This window comes from Pogona vitticeps, chromosome 2, assembly GCF_051106095.1.
Source record: "Pogona vitticeps strain Pit_001003342236 chromosome 2, PviZW2.1, whole genome shotgun sequence".
Classification (NCBI taxonomy): Eukaryota; Metazoa; Chordata; class Lepidosauria; order Squamata; family Agamidae; genus Pogona; species Pogona vitticeps.
This window is the reverse complement of record NC_135784.1, coordinates 56,058,631-56,071,502: the sequence shown is the minus strand read 5'-3', so window position 1 is coordinate 56,071,502 and position 12,872 is coordinate 56,058,631. Positions and strand designations below refer to the sequence as shown.

General features: G+C 40.2%; 1 protein-coding gene across 8 annotated transcripts in view; it reads left to right on the top strand.

The window, feature by feature from the left end:
- The window catches only part of RAD18 (RAD18 E3 ubiquitin protein ligase), a 151,018-nt gene that overhangs the window by 34,148 nt on the left and 103,998 nt on the right, over positions 1 to 12,872 (top strand). For all 8 annotated transcript variants that reach the window (XR_013541618.1, XM_072989475.2, XM_072989474.2 and 5 more), the window contains exon 6: positions 7,307 to 7,406. Coding sequence is in view for 7 of the 8 variants with exons in the window: in XM_072989475.2 (XP_072845576.2) it covers positions 7,307 to 7,406 (100 nt within the window). In the remaining variant the exon portion in view is untranslated. The remainder of the gene's footprint in view (positions 1 to 7,306; positions 7,407 to 12,872) is intronic.

Sequence of the window (12,872 nt, the reverse complement as noted above, 5' to 3'; positions counted from 1 at the left end):
AAAAAACAAGAAACCGGGCCTTCTCGGCTGTGAAACACTCTCCCTACTGAAATTCAGCTGGCACCCTCTCTGGGTGTTTTCAAAAACCAGTTGAAAACTTGGTTATTTAAACAGGACTTACCTCCAGTCAATTAAGTGGTGTTTTTTGCTTTCCCTTTCTTTTCTTCTCTTTTGTTGAGCAATGCCATCTTGGAAACTTGCTGTTTTTTAATTAATTGTTATTATTGTATTTTTATATGTGTCAATTTGAAGTGCTTTTATCTATGTTAGCTGCCCCGAGTACAAAATGTCTAGAGGGGTGGGGTAAAAATCAATCAATCAAACAAACAAACAAACAAATAAATAAAGATGCGTAAAGCACTGAGCTATCTAGCAAGATGTACTTTAAACTTAATTCAGGTGTCATGTATTCTTGAGTTTGCTTGCATATTCATGAAATATAACCATTACCTTGCAATCTTAAAACCATAGTTACTTGGTTTTTTTCTCCACGAGATTAACTACTGAAGGATCCCGAATTATCGGGAACAACTGTCTCTTTACATTTCACTGTGTGAAGTAAATAATCACCCAAGTTCCCACGTCATGTGATGTGTAATTGGCTCTTAGATTTGTAGAAGTTCAGTGGAAGGACAGTAATTGCTAAAACAGAGCTCATGCAAAGTAGTATTCTTGGGATTTACTATTTAGGGTCCAGGAGCCCGTGATCGTGTGCCAGAATGAGGTCTCACCTGGGCATTAGTGTTGCCTCCTTTCTCCATCCTGTCACAAGTGTCTGACTTAATTTTTTTTTATTTGATGAGCTGTGGTCATAAGCAAACTAGTTCTAACAAAGTACTGTATAACATATAAAGTCCAAATCTTATGAATGAGAGCCAAATGTAAGCTGAAATGTTTTCGTGTTTATGGTGTTCTTGTTCAGCTGTGGTATGCTGATTCTCAAGTTCTTTTGCATTGGAATGCCTTATAGGGAAACTTAACTTCACATTCAAGTCAATGATTGAAATGTTTGTGTCATGAAGGTGAGCTTATTGGAACAAGGAGGTTGGATTTGCTGCCAAGTGTTTAGATTTTACATTTAAAAATTGCCTGTTCTCTGCCAGTGCGACAGAGTTTGTGAATTCTTTCCAGCTTGGGCATTTTAAAATGTAAGCATACCCAGTGGTTTATTGTGGTTTTGACATAGCTTTCATCTGGACAAACCTTGCCTCTCTCTTGCCTTATGCAGTTTTCCTTCTTCCTCCTACGAGGAGAAGAGTTGAAACTATTTTTCTCACCTTCAGTTTAATATGCCATCCAAGCTACGATTTCAGAACTTAAAATATAAAACTTCCAGAACCCTTGACCATAGGGCATAGTGATTAAGGCTTCTGGCATTTGAACTCCAGGAACAATGGCAGTGTGTGTGTGTGTGTGGGGTCATATTTGGAAACGGTTGCCTTAAATTGTGTTAAGTTTAGTTATAGTTAATGGAAACAATTTATCTTCATTGAATTACTGTTGTTGTTATGTGCTGTCAAGTTGCTTCTGTCTTATGGTGACCCCATGAATAAGTGATTTCCAAAATGTCCTGTCCTCAAGTCTCAAGCCTATGGCTTCCTTTAAAGAGTCAATCCATCTCATATTTGGTCTTTTTCTTTTCCTGCTGCCTTCAACCTTTCCTAGCATTAGGGTAGATAAAAATCAGTGATATTTTAAAATCAAACGTATTTAAATTAGAAAAAAATGATTTAAAAAATTTTAAATTATCAAAACATCAGATTTTTAAATTTAGATTGTGATCTAAATGTGCTAAAAATCAATTTGATTCAAATCAAATCCACCCTGACCATCATTATTGTCTTTTCCAAGAATCCTGCATTTTCATGATGTGCTGAAAGTAACACAGCCTCAATTTCATCATTTTTGCCTCACAGGATTGTTCAGGCTTGATTTGCTCTAGAACCTACTTGTTTGTTTTTTCTGGCAGTCCAAGGTATCTCCAAGCAAAGCTCTTCTCTGGCACCACAATTTCTACTGAATCTTTTTCTCCCCCTGTCCTTTTTTTTTTTTTTTTTTTTTTTAACTGAAATACAAGAGTGTGGATGGTCTTGGTCTTGGTGGCCAGTGACACATCCTTATACTTGTTGGTCTTTTATAGTTCCTTCATTGCTGCCCTTCCTAGTTTCAAGTCTTCTGATTTCTTGGCTGCAGTCTCCATTTGAATTGATGATTGAACCAATGTATACAAAACCTCTTAACTATTTTTGTCATTGCTGCTTTCTCTATGGAATAAATGGTTCATGCTATCCTTAAATTCCTGCTCAGTGTGACATCCTTTTCCTTCTTGGGTCTTCAACAAAGGCAATAAGATGCCCATCAGGTGATAACAGCTGAAAGAGTTCTCTAGTATTTCTTTTATGGTCAATCATTTTTTCCATTTAAAAATTGATTTTGATGGAGCCTTAGATAAGAGTGGTCCCTTTGCAATTTAAGTCTCCTTTATTCTATAGCAACTTATTCTGGGGCGATCTTTTTAAATTATCAGTAATGGAGACTTTATAGTCATGATATTGGTGTTTTTCATATAGACCTAATGGCTATTTTAGTGGCTGTTCTAAAATGCAGGGATAGAAGAGTCAATTTGTCTAGGCTACATGTTGTGAATGGAGGTATAAAAGGAAAATGTAATGATAGCCTTCATAGAGTTGCTTGTATCTTTGTTTGGGCTTCGTAGGTTGTGAAATAAAACAGCATCACATAAATGAATTTGGTGCTCTTACTGTATTTTGCACAAAGCTAACTGCCTAACATGATAGGATATCCTGAATTCCTAGTGACATTTTAATGTTCTTGTGGTCTGCCATGCCATTGAAAAACAACCAATTCATTCCCTGGTCAGTCTTGAAGTATATGTAGGTGATTATTCAGCATTTGATGTTGGTAGGCTAGTGAAGAAGGAGGAGGAGATTTACTTTGGAATAAATGTTGCAATTATTCTGCAAAAGCTTTTATTTAATTATGGCTCCTTTGTGAAAACCCCTAAGCCCTCTGCCCACATAGGAACCCAGGCAAAAGTTGTTGTTTCTAGTTCTGTAACACAGCATTAATTAGAACTATATCTGACAAACAAAAAAACCAAACATAATTTACATAAAAAATCTGATGTTGGGATTATTTAAATAAAAATGTTTACATTTAAATAATGATTTAAATCAATTTTATCTCCCTGTAAATTTTACATATACTGTGTTTCCCTGCAAATAAGCCCTAGTATGATTTTTCAAGATGATTGTAATATAAGCCCTACCCCAAAAATAAGCCCTAGTTAAGTGAAACCAAGGACTCAGTTGAATCCTCCAAGCCCTCGAGAGAAACTTAAAACTTCTTTTGACCCTCCTCTCGTTCGGTGCTGCCGGCAGGGCCACTGCTGTGTTGAAGCTGCTGTCACCCTCTCCTCAACCAAGCTTGCTGGTTTCAGGCCCCCACCGCCCGCCACACCAATGCCACCCCGTCCAGTGCCAATGCCACTGTCATTTTCTGCAAAATGAACCTAGCACCTGCCAGCCCGAACAGGAGCCTCAGCCCAGGCACCGCCGCTGGAGGAACCTGAGCCACCGCCATGGCAACTCCCAGCAGCAGCGGCGGAGGCACCCCCGGAGGAAGTGGCATCAGGGACGTTTAAAGAAGGGGAAGGAGAACGGGAAGGGAGGGCTTGAGAAAGAGTTAAAAAGAAGCCGAACAGCCAGGGGGTTGGAATGATGGGAGGCGTGAAGGGGGGAGGACAGGAAAGACAAGGCTGGGAGCTCCCGCGCTCAATCTCATATGCACTCCCACGGGTTGAAAAGAGGACTTGGCCAAGCTGGGAGAAAGAGAAAGGGAATGTGTGGTTCTGATAAGTGGAGCTTGTGAGGTCTGGCCGCAGCACCCAGAGGGTGCCCCTCCCAAAAAGGAAGAAGAGGCCTGCCAGTTTCCCCTTCTGGGTGAGCATCCATCAGCCATAGCTGTGTTGGCACCTTGCGTGGTGCCTGCCAAGTGACTGACCCACAATGGGTGCCCTTTCTGCCTCTCTTCCTCACCTCTCTCCCCCACCCTGTGCCACGACCATCTCAGCCTTCCCGCTGTTTTCCTTCCTGGGTTGCTTGCTGTGTGTCATCTGCCAGCTAACCAGTGGCAGAGCCGCTTCAGTACACATTTCTCTCACCTTTCCTCAGGTCAGAAGGTGCTGAGTGGAAGGGAAACTAGATGATAGATTTCATTGCTGCTTATGGTTGGTCTTTCCTCCCTAAAGACTGCGTTCCTGAAAGTTTTAACAATAGAGATGGGCACAAATCAGAAAAATGGTGATTTGTTTTGATTCATGATTCATCAAGGTTGACAAATTACAAATTACAAATTTATGATTTTTTCTGACAAACTGACAAATCGATTGATCATCTTTTACTTCAAAGGGCTATAAAGTGTCCCCCCCCCCGGCACCTATAGACACCAAATTTGCAAGGAAGCTTCTCTTCTAAAAGCCCTGCAAGATTGGTGAAGTTTGGGTTTTAGATATCTGATTTATACACCCACAAAGAGCTCCCCCCAAGGAAAATTTCCCCTCAGGCACCTAAAGAAACCAAAATCACGAAGAAGCTTGTACTGATTCTCCTCTACAATGCCTCCATATTTAGTGGAGATTGGGTTTCATACATCCAAATTACAGACCAATCCCTATAGGAAAGTGCCCTTTAGCAGCTGGCTTGGGGAAACCCAATCTCCACCAAACATGAAGGTATTGTAGATGAGAGTCACGGGAGGCATCTCTATGATTTTGGTGTCTTTAGGTTCCTGGGGGGAACTTTCCTGGCAGGGGGTTCTTTGTAGATGTTTAACTTGGACCTCTGAAACCAACCTTCACCAAACCGGAGAGACTGTACTGGAGAGTCAGGGGAAGCTTTCCTGTAATTTTGCTGTCTCTAGGTGTGGGGGGAGGGGATTTTACAGCTAAACAAATAAAATAATCAAAAATTGCTACAAATTTGTTGATTCGTATTTCTCAGGGGCATTGATTCATATGAATGCAAATTGACAAATTAATGATTTTTGGACAAACTTGATGATTAGCTTTTTAAATTCTTGCCCATCTCTATTTACCATCTCAAAACCTTCTTGGAACACCTCAGCTTGGGAACCAGTGTTCTTAAAGAATTCTTATTTCCTCTTCTTCACTCCCTCGCTTGCTTTGCTTTTTCCCTTCAGGGTTAATCACCAGAGCTCTCATGCTGCCATTTTAAAACTCTTGAAACAGCAGAGAACAGTTGCCACAAATTATTTGTTTTTACTGGGAAAAAATGACCTCTTTTCTGCCTGAAGGCCTCTAAGGATAACCGATAAATCTCAGTTTAAGTAGACTTGTGGAGATTGTTCGGGAAAGAAGAGAGTGTTAACAAATCACCTAACTATCAGGGCGGACCGTAAAGTTCAAGGGCTGTTAACGAAATGACTTGTTTGTCTTCCTCGGGGAGCCAAGTTTAGAACCGCCTTGAAGTCTGTATTTAAGAATTATCTCCGTGATTGACCACATTAAAAAAACACACCCCTGTTTCTTATTCCTTGATGGTAGAAGTAACATTTCACACAGAGATGTAGGATTCTAAACTTAAAGGATAGTATGTGACTTAGTATATTGTGTGTGGCAGTTGTGGGTGGAAAGTCTTGTGTGGGAGAAGAGAATATCCATGTTCTCCAAGTCTGTTGCTGTTCTGCTGTTCCATCTGATGCTTCTTTACAGAGAAGAAGTAAACTGGGGAGGTTTAATATGCCAGTGTTGTAACTGGTGTGATGTAGTGGACAGAGTGATGGACCAGGATTCAGGAGCCTTGGGTTCAAATCCCCACTCAACTACTTAAATATCTCACCTTGAAAGTCCTATCAAAGTTTCTATAAGTTGTTTTTGACTTGACAGCACATTGTTGACTAATTAATATGCTAGTGCCTAATAGTGTAGTTTCAATTTCAGTTTTTAATGCTGGAAGAGCACTAAAGACAGAGGTTTTCTTTCTTCAGGTTGATGGACAGTATTATAGCATCCAAGACCCACTGCTTTAAAGAAAATATTGCAGTGACATATACAGGGCTTGAAAAATGCACTTGTCTGACAAGTGACAAGCCACAGCTACTTTCCTCCTTACCTTCTACCCGTCTCTCTCTCTCTCTCTCTCTCTCTCTCTCTCTCTCTCTCTCTCTCTCTCTCTGATCCTGCTGTCCTCCCCTCCCCCCTCCCATTGCAAATGGGAAACAGACCTCTTCTCATGAGAAGAGAGTGGCACATAGATCTGTAGCTCTGCAGGAGAATGTCCCATGCTGGACAATATGGGTTAAAAGGCCGGACGCTTTTGCTTTCAGTTTTATTTTTGCTGGAGACATTCGAAATAAAGGCATTCAAAATGCAGGCTTCTTGACCCCACAGGCACGCAGGTACAGTGGGGTCTTGACTTGAGAACTTAATCCGTATTGGAAGGCGGTTCTCAAGTCAAAAAGTCTGTAGGTTAAGTCTTCATTGACCTACAGTGCATTGAAAACCGATTAATCCCGTAACAGGCCATTTTTGTTCCATTTTGGTTTTTTTCTGGTCTGTAAGTCAATTCTCAGGCTGCAAATCAAACCTAAATTTTGTGGCCAAAGAAGTCTGTAACTCAAAAAGTCTGTAAGTCAAGCCGTCTGTAAGTCAAGGGTCCACTGTAATAAAGCAACCCAAGTCTGAGGGTATATTTATTTTGGGTTTCTATGCATTGTTATGTAGAAATAAAAATGAACAAGTGCCTAGTTTAAATTTAAACATACACTGCAAGGCTATAGTCTGGATATGCTGACTGGTGAAATTTTTGACAGACTGGTGAGACATTCTAAAATTTTTCAAGCACTGGACATATAGGACAATTTATTCCTACTGCCATTAATCCTAAATAATCCAGCATTCTCTTCAAAGGGCTTGTTTCTTTATGAAAACTTGAGTGGTAGGATCTGTACTTGGGTGCATGCCTCTGTCTGTCTTTTTATGGATCTGTTGATCCTCCCTCCCTCCCTCCCTCCCTGAAATCCTTCCTTCATGACATCCTTCCTTCCTTCCTTCCTGAAATCCTTCCTTCCTGAAATCCTCCCTGATATCAAACCAGTTTGTATAAGGCTCTTTTTTTGATAGTAGATGACTATGTTGAGGGATAGCTGCCTTTGAAACAACTGCCACCCCTTTTTATCTCTATGAAAATATTTGTATGCTTTTAATTAACGAACATCCTTTTTTGAGTGATTGTGCTTATATGAGTTTTTTTTTTAAATGTTTCAGTGGAGTGTCCTGTCTGTGGGGTTGCTGTTCAAGAAGTGCATATTAATAAGCACCTTGATGGCTGCTTGGCACGAGATGAGAAAAAGGACAGTCTCAGAAGGTAAGAGATTTGAGCAGGGAATTCTTATGAATGTTGCTCACACTTGCTGCTGTGAAATGTACTGATATGCCAGATTGTGCCACCTTAGTTTTCTTACACCCTGTGAACAGAGGTGAAGATTAATGTTAATAAGCTCTTTCTGAAAGTAGGGCTTATTAACATTAAAAAGGAGTATCCAAAACAAATCTGTTTGATGTTTAGTTTATTCAGTACTGTACTGTTCTGATGTATTGCATAGAGGCATCTTCTGTCCTATCGTCTTGACAAAAACAAAACCAATTTCACTATCACTCTATCACTTGTATCTTATCAAGCAACTTGTATCTTATCAAGTAATTACCTTATCAAGCAACAATCTATTATGATTTATTTTGTTTGTTCCCCATCTTGTAGAATTTTCTAACTCTGTAAGAATTCTTTTTTTATACTTGTTTTGTATTTTCTGTTGTAAGCCGCCTAGAGTAGTCACAATGACCAGATAGGCGGGGTATAAATGGAATAAATAAATTAATTAATAAAATAAAATATGTGCCGTGGGTGATCATGAAATAAAGGAAGGGCAATTGCCGTGAAGAAAGAACAAAGGAGTCAACCACTGAACCAGCGGAGCCCCCCATGAAGGCAACCCCCTGAGGGCTCTTTTTATTGACTTAGCATGAGTTACATAGTAGGTTGTTAGAATTCAGGTAGGATACTAGTTACCTAATCACCACTAGGATTGGTTGAAATAACTCTTTGAACTTACCGTATTTTTTTGCTCCATAAGATGCACTTTCCCCCATAAAAGGGGGGGGGGAAGTCCGTGCGTCTTATGGAGAGAAGCTGATGATTTCGCCACCACTGGCCCCATGGGGGAGCCTTGCAAGGGTCCAAGGGAGCCGTCCAGGACCCTTGCGAGGCTTCCCCCACCCCCACGAGGCCAGCAGGGGTGAAATCGTCAGCTTCTAGGACCTTTTCTGAGCCTTATTAATTTTTTTCAGTAGGTAAAATCCTGTTGACATAAATGTGCTGGATCAGGTGCCAGAAACATTTAATTTAAATATTTAATTTAATTAAAACTTCTGATCCCTTCCTTTTAGTTTCCAAGGCTCTCTGCTTGGCCTGGAAAAGTCTTTGGAAGCTTCAGGATAATGAGGAGTTTCTGAAACATTTAATAGTTTAAAAAACCCTGCCAGGATCAGGATTGCTCCTGGCAATCCATCTGCAGTTGTCTCAAGGCTCCCAAAGTCTTTCCCAGGGCAAGAGGGGGCCCTTGGGAGATTCAAAACATAGAAGGATGGGGGATCAAAACCTTTACATTACTTGAAATTAAATGCCTCCAGCAGCCAATCGGGGCTACACTGCACAAAATTATGGCAACAGCATTTTGCCATTGTGTAGAAAATTACTGCTGTTTGCATTGTACTTGGTTGGAAAGGAAATGAGCAGAATAATTCTCACTTTTACCTTTGTTCAGAAGCAGGATTGCCACTTTCTGGAAAGTCAGAGAAAGCCAGTGAAATTGGTCTGAAGTCAGAGAAAGTCCAGGAAATTGTGATTAAAATATATTCAAGCAGTGGATTTTTGACCTGCTTCTGCAAGGACATGATCTGTTCTTGTGGCAAGTGGAATAGAGAAGTAGTAGAATAAAAGTCAAACTTAATGATGCCCTTTCCCAGCTCCACCTTTTTCTTATCTCCACCCTTAGCTACAGCTTAATGTATTTGTTGAGCCCTGTTTCTGCATGATTTCTAAAGTCTGCCTGTAGCCTTTGCAAAGCAAGGCTAGTTTAAAAGTTTAGCAAGATACAAACTTTAAAATCTAACTATTTTCATCCTTACCTGCTAGTATTGCATTTACATATAAAGATAAGCATGTTTTTTGGTCATGCTTGTGTATGGAATGGACGTTTTGTCTCCTGCTAAACCCATTACAGAGTTGCAAATGAGTTTTGCTGCTGTTGGATTTCACAGTCAACTAGCACTCTCTACTCTGCATTATGCAAAGTAATTTTTTCTAATGTGATTGCTTGTTCCTGCTGGAGCTTAGAGTATCTTTCTTATTTATTTATTTACCGCCCATCTAGAATGTGTCTACCCTGGGTGGTTTACATATAATATAAAAAATAAACTAAGATAAAATCCAGATTAATCCAAGATGGAAGAGGAAAAAAGAAAGAGGGGGAAAGAGAAGAAAAAGTAGAAGAAGGAGAGAAAGCAAAAGAAGAAAAGGGGAGATAGGCTACATAATGGCTATAGGGAAGGCCTGCCTGTATAGCTATGTCTTCAAGTTAGTCTTGAAGGCCCTCAGCAAGGGAGCCAGGTGGCTCTCTACAGGCAAGTTGTTCCAAAGCTGAGGGGCCACTGCTGAGAGGGCCCATTTTTTGGTTTTTTCCCACCGGGCCTCTCTTGGCGTTAGGCCCCTCAGCCGCCCAGTCCCTGTGAAAACTGAAAAACATGATCAGAGTGATGAAAATGGCAAATAATTACCCACCCCACAAACTAGTATGGCTGCCTGTGTAATCAAGGACTGTGTTAGGAGAGCAGAGTGCCTGTAGGCTTAGCAACTGGTGAAGATGTCACTGAACTCTTGTAGCAATATCAGTGAGTTATTCAAGCGAATGTTCTCAGAAAGCCAGATAGCTCAAGAGTTTCATATTGGAAAAACAAAAGCAATGTATGTTGTTGCTTTTGGCTTGGCACCATATTTCTTTGATCTTTTACTGAAACATCTGAAAGAATGCCAAACATTTGTTATCTGTTTTAATTAAGCTTTGAATAAGGTGGTTCCAAAGAGATAGATGGATTTAGTAGTTTGTTTTTGGGATGATTACTGTCCTAAAGTTTCCACACGGTATCTAACCAGTGTTTTTCTCCAAATGGCTACTGCTGAAGGCCTTCTTCAGAAGTTTCAAGAAGGCATGCCTTCTTTTCAGTTGCAAAATTAGCACAAGTATCTTTGGCTGGGCCAAATGTAAATCACTTTTTTTCTGAGAAAACTAAAAGAAGAAATTAAAACCAACCATGACTGTGCTTTCTTGTAATAAAATACAGAAAGGGGATTCTTGTTACTTTCTAGCTATATTGGTTCATGAACCAAGAAACCCACAGTAGTATCCATTTCTGTGAACAGAAGGTGTCCAGATCATGAAATAGGTTTTGATTCAGCATATGTCACAGCTAGCAAAAGGGGGGACTTTATTTTTTCTGATTTCCTCCTTCCCTTTGCAGCCCTTCCATCCCACCTTCATTGTTGCTTTAGAATATCTCTTGACATCTCAAATAAATTTGCAGGATTCGTTTGGAGGCCACTTCTCATATTTTTCTGCCTGCTGAGGCATACCCTGACCGAATCAGAAGCTTTTCTGTGGCCATAATTCCACTCACAGAGTAGCAGTACTTCTTACGTTTACTTATAAGTAATTGTTACTCTTCCTGTAAATCACTTTTAATACTTAATGTAAACTATGACAGTTATATTAATGTATTAATGCTAGCACAAAATGTTTTTTAAAATGTCTTATATGTTGTCCCAGTCAAATGAGTAGCTCATATATGTGCTCTTTCTGTTTTATTTATTATGTTATAGCCCCTGAAGAAGGCTAAAAGTGCAATAGCCGAAACATGTTGGGCTTTTCATTGAATAAAGCATTGATACCCATTTTACATCTTGGGACTACCGTCTCTCCTTGCTTGACAGCTTTAGTGGATGTACCAGTCCTTTTTGTTCTTGTTTCATTATAACTAGAGATGGACGCAAACCTTAGTATGCACAGCACCACAGAGGCTTGCATGTTCCTTTCCCCCATCTCCCCGGTTGGATCCCCCACTCACCAGCTGGTGTGTGCTACGTTTCCCTTCTTCATATGTTTGACTCGGCTCTGGCAGTAGCAAAATGGTGCTGCTGCCAGGGACTGGTAGAACAGCTGAGGAGAAGGAGAGGAGCGCGTGCTGCCTGGTGAATGGGTCATTGGTCGTGGAGGTGGGGAAGGGGAAACACGCAGCATCTGTGGTATGAATCAGCACAAACCTCTGAAGCGTTGTTCATACCCATCACGATGCAAGTAGTCTTATTTCCACAAAGGACACCCCATAGCACTGTGAACAGGTGCTGGTATCTTTATTTTGGAAATTGTTGTCAATTATTTCTTGATTTTTGTTATAACTTGGCAGATTATGAGGACATATACAGTGGTGCCTCGTTAGACAGATACCCCGCTTGACAGTTTTTTCGCTAGACCTTGACTTTTTGCGATCGCTATAGTGATTCACAAAACAGTGCTTCCTATGGGGGAATTTCACTGGACAATGTTTGGTCCCTTCTTCACAAACCGATGTTCGCTAGACGACGATTTTGACAGCTCCCTCTGCGCTTGCAAAACAGGTGTTTTCGGGACAAAACAGCGATTTAAACAGCTGATTGGTGGTTTGCAAATCGGCTTTCCTATGGCCGATCTTCGCTAGACAGCGACGGTTCTTCCCCATTGGAACACATTAAACAGGTTTCAATGCATTCCAATGGGAAAATGCTTTTCGCTAAACAGCGATTTCAGTGGAATGGATTATCATCGTCTAGCGAGGCACCACTGTATACTGGAAAGTGTTCTTCTGGAATTCTTAGAAATATGGCTGTTTTGTATAACACAGTTTATTTTTATCTTGGCATCATGAAGTTGAAAAAGAGTGTCTGAGAAGATTCTTCTTCCAGGAAACATAGCAACTGTGGGTTATTAAGCATGACCTTGGCAGTGTGTTTTCATTCTGTTTCAGCAACAGTTAGCACCTTCATTGCTTTTGTGAGAATGGGCAAAACATGATTTTACTATAGTACCTTATATTCCATGCCTGACTTTTTTTAAATTTAGGCATCCTTCAGTCTCAAGAGACTGTGGTAACATGCTCTGAATAGAAGTCTTGGAACAGTGTCTAGTGTGGTCTCCCTCTGGGGTGCTTTCCCTGCACTAATTCTCCATAAGAAGTCTCTCTAAGAAGTCTTGCAAATAAGGGTGTTAACTTTCTGCAGTTCTTTTTACAGGCAACTATGTGTAGAACGACTATCTATACATAGAGTTTTAGATTAGGTAGCCGTGTTAGTCTGTCCTAGCATATCAGGCAAAAACAAAAGGAGACAAAAGCACTGTGGCATCTTAAATACTAACTGCTGTATTTTGATGTGAGCTTTCATGGTTCAAGTCCACTTCCTCAGGCACCGTACTTTTTGTTTTTCCTTTGTTTTTGCCTGTCACACAGAATCTAAAAAAGCTTGTTTTTCATTCTCACATACAAGCATTGTGCTGTGCCATAGTCAAAGAACCTTAAGTATAGCTTCCTTCAGAAATTAGCCTCTGCATATCTAAAGGAGGTTCTTTTAAACTTATTCTCTCAGAATTGGGACTCAAAGGCAGCTTATAAAATGTTAAAAACAATAGAAAAACAATAAAATAACTAACAATTGCTTTAAAAAATAGAAAATGAAAATATAATACAA